General features: G+C 45.2%; 1 protein-coding gene across 1 annotated transcript; it reads right to left on the bottom strand.

Moving 5' to 3' along the window:
* Window positions 1-2,129: 2,129 nt before the first annotated feature.
* On the bottom strand, window positions 2,130-4,999 carry LOC123403618 (WAT1-related protein At1g44800-like). The gene is made up of 4 exons (XM_045097541.1): window positions 4,677-4,999; window positions 3,482-3,544; window positions 2,715-3,386; window positions 2,130-2,600 (listed from the first exon to the last, which is right to left on the bottom strand). Exons 1-4 carry the CDS (start codon window positions 4,862-4,864, stop codon window positions 2,363-2,365), a joined length of 1,161 nt encoding a protein of 386 aa, XP_044953476.1. The 5' UTR covers window positions 4,865-4,999; the 3' UTR covers window positions 2,130-2,362.
* Between the last annotated feature and the right edge of the window lie 2,017 nt (window positions 5,000-7,016).

Below are 7,016 nucleotides of genomic sequence, written 5' to 3'. Positions count from 1 at the left end.
GCCAAATGACAGACATGCAACCGCCCCTTCCCCCAACAAAACAAAATAGAGTTGGCAGTCACATTGAAAACTTGTAGTTGCACACAAGGGAGACACTTCGAGTTACGTGTCTAGTGACATACATGCAAGGCCACGGGTGGCATGTATGGTTAGACCATCCTCCACGGATGATGAACCTCATGTAATCCTTCAGCTTGTTTAATTGATGTGCTGATGGCTAAAAAATTAAAGTTATGGGTGAGACCTTAATCTTTGTCCATCTAACATGCTTCTGAGCTCAACTTAGTAGTGACAACTCACAAGCAGCATCTGGTATAATCGTCACAGGGAATGCTATAACCAGCACTTGCTCGCTCTCACATAGTACCACATCTGGTAGATGGGGGTGTGTCCATTTTACAATATGCCGATGAAACTATTCTGTTTATGGAGCATGATTTAGTGAAGGCTCGAAATTTAAAACTCATCATGTGCCTTTTTGAGCAGCTATCAGGGCTGAAGATTAATTTCAATAAAAGTGAGTTGTTCTGTTTTGGTGAAGCCAAAAATCAACAGCACATTTGCAATCAGTTATTTGGGTGTGAAGCTGGGGATTTACCTTTTACGTATTTAGGTATTCCCATTAATCATCGTAAACTCTTCAATAAAGAGTGGAAATGCATTGAGGAGCGATTTGAAAAGAAACTTAGCAGTTGGAAAGGTAAGATCCTTTCCTACGGCGGTAGGTTGGTGCTTGTTAATTCAGTTTTAACGAGCATGCCTATGTTTCTCCTATCTTTTTTTGAGATACCTGTGGGGGTGCGGAAAAGATTGGATTTCCACCGTTCTAGATTTTTCTAGCAAAGTGATGAGGTTTCGACTAAATATAGGTTGGCTAAATGGGACTTTATCTGTCGGCCTAAAGAACAAGGGGGGGTTAGGTATCGAAAACTTAGAGACAAAAAATAGATGTCTTCTCAGCAAATGGATGTTTAGACTTTCTATGGAGTCTGATGGGATGTGGGTAAAATTTTTGAAGAACAAGTACCTCCATTCCAAATCCCTATCTCAGGTTACGGCTAGACCACTGGATTCACCTTTCTGGAAAGGATTGATGCAGGTGAAAAACTCCTTCTTCAACAGAACGAGGGTGATAATTGGTAATGGTGAAGCAACTAGATTCTGGGAAGATTCCTGGCTAGGAGAGTCACCTCTTGCGCTTCAATACCCGCAGTTGTACCATATTGCCCGGCGTCGATAAGTGTCGGTGGCGGCAGTATTTCGTGAGATGCCCCTTAATATTCAGTTCCGTAGGTCCTTAGTCGGCGAAAGATGGACTACCTGGTTACATCTGGTCAGAAGGTTAATGGAGGTTAACCTTTCTGACAGGGCGGATCGAATTTCTTGGAGTTTAACTTCGAATGGGCTGTTTACGGTTAAATCCATGTATCTTGATCTCATTGACTCTGTACCCATTCCAAAATCGCAACATATTTGGAAGATTAGAGTTCCTCTTAGAATTAAAGTTTTCTTGTGGTTTGTCCATAAGGGAGTTATTCTAACGAAAGATAATCTGGCCAAGCGAAAATGGAAGGGTAGCCCGAGATGTAGCTTTTGCCCGAGGGTAGAGACTATTCAGCACCTCTTTCTTGATTGTCCTATGGCTAAGCTTGTTTGGTGCTCGATTCATATTACTTTTAATATCCCTCCCCCTGTTAATTTGAATTCGTTATTTGGAACATGGTTACAGGGAGTGGATGTTTATTTGACCAAACATATTCGTGTTGGAGCATGTGCTCTTTTGTGGGCTCTATGAAATTGCAGAAATGATTTGGTTTTTAACAGAATGCGTGATATTAACTTTCTGCATGTTATCTTCAAAATTACCGCACTGACCCGCACATGGTCGTTACTCACTCTTGTGGCAGCCAGGGAGCATATGATTACTGGGTGTGCCCGTTGGGAGATGGTAGCACGGGATATCTTCTGCCGGTTTGGATAGCGACATATTAATAGGATAGGTGTTTGAACATCTAGATCTTTTAACCATCTCCGGCTTTGGCGCGAAGCTCGCCTGTATCTTTAATTTTTGCTCTTTGTTACTTTTATTTCTACTCTGTCGAGATTTTTTTTGGATTAATATATGGCTGCACGCATCTATTGATGCAGAGGCCGGGGCTAAGCCTCCTTTTCAAAAAAAAATTACATGATAGGATCATAGATAGGGAGAAGCTGACAGGAATAAAATACATAGAGAGAAAACAAATCGATGCATGATCGATAGATGGACCATGCATTAAAAGGAAAAAAGCGGGGGACGTATACTGGTCGTGGACGACTGGAGGACGTATAATACTAGCCACTCCAATTGATCGATCCCTTGCTAGTAGTGCCCATTGGTCGCCGGCGTCTCGACGTCGACATGGCCGCCGTTACCGTCGCCGAGCTCGTGCTCCTTGATGTGGCCGTGCCCGTGGCCGTTGGTCACCAAGGTTAAGGGCAGCGCGCCGGCTCCCTCGTCGCTGACGTCGGAGACTTGGCTGGGGCTGATGATCTTGTCCTTGCTCTTCCCCCAGATGAGGAAGTAGAGGCCTGCCACGATGATCACCGCACCAATCACACTGAAAACAAAATTGAAATGACATCATTGGTATATGGAATAATGTTGCACTAGTGCATGTATATCCCCGTGACCCCGTCCATTTTGATATGGTGGAAGCACTAAGCGTACATACCTTCCGAGAGCGATCTCCTCCTTGAGAATGATGGAGCCCATGACGGCGGTTATGATCATGCTGAGCGGGTTGAAGGCCGTCACGAACACCGGGCCCCTTTGCCTTGACACGACGCCCTGCAAGTAGTATGCCACGCCGGAGCACACTATGCCGGCGTAGACGACGGTCAAGAGGCGATTATCGAAGCCGATAACCCAGACTCCGGTGTTGGCGCGCTCAGCAACGAGGGCGACAGCGCCGCTCATTAGCGAGCCCATGCCGCAGATGAGCGCCGTGAGAGACAGCTCCGCCGGGTAGCTCCCGAGCGTGTTGGACTGGAGGATGAAGAAGCCCGGCCAGATCATGCAGGAGGCGATGAGCATTATGGTCCCGTTCAGCCAGTCCCGCGCGGCGGCGCCCTGGGCACCGATGGTAGCGTGGTGATGGCCCTTAGTCCACGGGAACCGCACGGCAGGGCCGTGGTACAGGACCATCAGCACGGCGCCGGCCACCGTGAGGACCGTGCCAACGATCTTGGCCTGGCTGTGCAGGCTCCGCAGCCGCACCTTCTCCATGCGCAGGATGAGGGCCAGCACGAAGGTGACGGCCGGGAGGGTGTTGATGAGCGCCGTCGCGAACCCCGCCGATGTCAGCTTTGCGCCCATGAAGTACAGGTTCTGGTCGAGCACCGGCCTGAGAGACAATGGCAACGCAGCACATGCACTAACGTGTCAGTCGATCAGTAATCAAGAAAGTGTTCTGTGTAATAATTAACCATACGGACGTACTCGAGAAATGCCAGCCACATAATCTTGAGGAAGATGGTAATTGTCATCTTTGGCCTCCTTTCCCTGCACATGTTATACGTACTATCATGAAATGATATGATCTAGCTAGTAGTAGCTAGGTAAAAATGAATCGAAATGAACTCATGTAAATAAAATTAGTTGTACGAGTGGATGGAACTGTAACCGTCCATGCTTCCAGCTGACGTGTTGGTTGCATGCATGATAGGACCTCCAACTGTGCCCAATCAGGGCACACTGCCGTAGTGGAGGTCGTCAAGTGCGTTTACACGTACGTAAGCATACATACCGATACCGCAGACAGACCGGATGGCTAGCTACATATACCTGTTTATGTGTCATTTTCTACTTCTGTAATGCACTCTCACTTTCTTTGTTCTTGATAGAAGACATTTTTATTGACTCGTAATAAAGCAGTAAGGGGATATAAACACAATAGGCACATATTTGATCTCTGCATGACAAGAATGCACATAACCAATACAAATACAGACACGCATGAAATCAGCCGGGAAGAACAAATTCATACAAGGGAAAAAAGGAAGAAAAAACCAAAGCGATCGGAAATATGATGGAAAAAATGCAGCAATGACCATCGGTACCAAGCATATCATGACAACATAATAACTATGAGTAAGGTTCTTCAAAGGCAACACCTTCAAGATCAGAATGACCATCAATTATCAGTTCGTTGATTTTCACCCTGAATATCATATCTAAACAAATTCCAAGCAAAGTTTTCACCAAGTAATAACCCAAATAGCCACCATTTCCAAATATGACCAACTATAGTCTGACCTATGAATTTCACCCAATAGTTTCTGATCGGTTACTCAAGAAGTACCACCAAATCGAAGCCCACGTCTGAGATGCTGCCTTCACTTTCCACGTTTCCTACAGCTACATACGAGCCGGTCATGACACAAAATTCCACCCAAATGATGATCATGTCCGCACAAGCAAGCAATCGAGCTCCAACGAGAGTTGCTTGCCTCACAAAACGCCGAACGACGAAAGTAAGACATGTCACAACGCCATTCATGAGAGGGAAGATTACCAACATGATAATCCCCAAGTCAGGACGCTTGGCCAGTCTCACACAATCCTTCAAAGCGGTAGATGGTTTCGAAAGCCCTTGCTTGGGTGATGGGATAGGAGAGAGTAGTTAGCTAGTTACCTCTCGAAATAGAGAGCGAAGGGCACCATAAAGGCGGTGGCGACGAGGTTACGGTAGACCACAAGGACGAAGTGGCTCATCCCGCCCTTGAGGGACGACACGGCAACGATGTTCATCCCGGCGAACCCCACCTGCAGCAGCACCATCGATAGGTATGGCTTCACATCGTTCAGAACTTTCCATCCCATACCTATCTCTCCCTCTCCCCGAACTCTCTACCTCTCTCCCTCTGTGTGTGTGTGTGCGCGCGCGCGTGTCTGGCTAGCTAGCAAGCTTCGCTCTCACTCGGTAGCTCCAGTTCGATGCCACTCACGCAAGCAATGGCTGTGACTAACGAGGCAATGAGCTCACACGGAATCCGTCTCCATTATATAGACGCGCTCCATAGGCACTGTGTGGCCAACAGGACATGTAGGGTTTAGGAGTTGGATACCAAGTGTAGTGTAGCCCATCGGTGGATCCGACTCATGGATGCGCCTGCCTCAGCATGCCCTTGCGTCGTGCTAGCTTAGCTGATAAGATGTAGCTAGGCTACTTAAGCGGATGTTATTCTTCCCGCGGAAAAAAAAGTGAATGTTATTCTCTTTGGCCTAAATGCCTAATTAAATCAAGATATTCTTCCAAAATTACTAGAACGATATATGCATCTTCTTTCAGCTAAAAAAAACTCAAATGATAACGCCCACGTGTGTGACATATTTGCACTTCGCCCACACGCATCGATCCACATATTTGCCTATTTCCAGATTTTGTTTATTTTTGGGTTTTAGGGTTTTAGGGTTTAGGTGTTCGGGAGATTAACGTGATGCCTCGTTTGGTGTTCGGGAATTAGTTTTCATATAATTCTAAATAGAAATAATTATGCATATATATATAAGATTAACTTATCTTATAAGCGAGCATATATATACAATTATATGGAGATCTGAATTATCGGGACTAGAGCTCGTCTATTCGATTACATGGACGAACATCAGTAATGGCCCCTAGCAACACTAAATTGTCCTTTGTCATCTATAGCTTCCGTCCTCATAAAGGTCGCAAGCTCCTCGGCAACAGCAATCGCGCGTTGCTCTGGTAGGACCTTCTCCCTCATGGCCGTGTACTATATAAGAAGAGGAGATGAATATGAATATCAATCATGATAACAAAGAATGACGGGTAAAAATAGAGGTGTGAATGTTCATTGCTTACGTCGAATCTACGATCCTTGTGCTAAGAGGTAAACGTGCGAATGGTCTCGCAAACATAGTATCCGCACAGATGCGTCCCCCGTGGCTGCTGGTCGCACTTTACGAGAATAGAATATATATAATAAAAATAATAATCTAGCATCATAAATGTATTGAAAATAGAAGTATATCATACTACTACTTACCTGAGCCGCTCTAAAGGTCAGCTTCTCAGGCTCGATACCGGGAGTCACGCACTGGAACCGCTTCCAAACCCTGCCCGACAAGGATAATGTTTTGCTAAGTTTTTCATTAATTGATATATCGGAAAATCATCGAAAGAGACCGATAGAGCGCAAGAATGATTGAAATTACCCTTGGAGCATGTCCTACAGGCTTTGGAACTGTTCCAAGGGTCTCGATAATGGGTCGAAGGCATCAACTCTTCCCTTATCAATTTGAATGTCCAACAGATTCCAATGGAAGCTGCACATGTATATATATATGTCAGTAACTTATCAATTACACTTATAAGTGAATGGACACAACAGAGTAAAGACCCTCACCTGAAGTTGTATGGAAACAGTATGTGGTCACAGAAATTTTGATCTGTTAGAAACCTTAGAAGGTTTTCCTCCGTCTCCTTGGGTTTATCAGTTAGCGTCGTTATACGTATTTTATCTGGGTCAATAAACCCAATATTTAGGATGTTCCTACTTTTACAATCCAGAATCTTCATTCTGCATAATAGAGTACAAGTTATATATAGACAATGAATTAAAATAACTAAAGAAGTAATATGTAGACAACGAATTGAAAAACTTACAAACAATAGCAACTCATAAGCGATTTGTCGAGGGCGTCGCCATTGTACATCTGGAAGAGTTCATCAAAGTCGATATGGATTTCTTCGGGGCGGCTGTAGTACTCCCGTGGGACAGTCACCACGATCATCGTTCTCCCATTCTTTGATTCACTTAAGTACCATGTATGCAAGTAACGCATATTTGTTGGGAGATCTTCTTTGCTGACCAAAGGCGCTCCCATGACAAACTGTGGCTTAGGGGCTACCACAGCCTTGGGTAACTTGTCGTCTTGGGAAGCCAGAATGTCTTCAACCGGGATACCCCATTCATCCGCCCACTTCTTTGCTAATTCCAAATCTTGC

The sequence above is a fragment of the Hordeum vulgare genome, chromosome 6H, assembly GCF_904849725.1.
Source record: "Hordeum vulgare subsp. vulgare chromosome 6H, MorexV3_pseudomolecules_assembly, whole genome shotgun sequence".
NCBI classification, from domain to species: Eukaryota; Viridiplantae; Streptophyta; class Magnoliopsida; order Poales; family Poaceae; genus Hordeum; species Hordeum vulgare.
Note: the sequence above shows the minus strand (reverse complement) of the source record. Positions and strands in the feature narration are given on the sequence as shown.

Bases quoted from the DNA above. Each gene is read 5' to 3' on its own strand.
- LOC123403618 (XM_045097541.1), bottom strand. From the start codon at position 4,864: ATGGGATGGAAAGTTCTGAACGATGTGAAGCCATACCTATCGATGGTG. The intron at 3,387-3,481 runs GTACGTCCGTAT...ATTGTCTCTCAG, and splicing joins ATGTGGCTGGCATTTCTCGA to GCCGGTGCTCGACCAGAACC. The intron at 2,601-2,714 runs GTATGTACGCTT...TTTTGTTTTCAG, and splicing joins GAGGAGATCGCTCTCGGAAG to TGTGATTGGTGCGGTGATCA.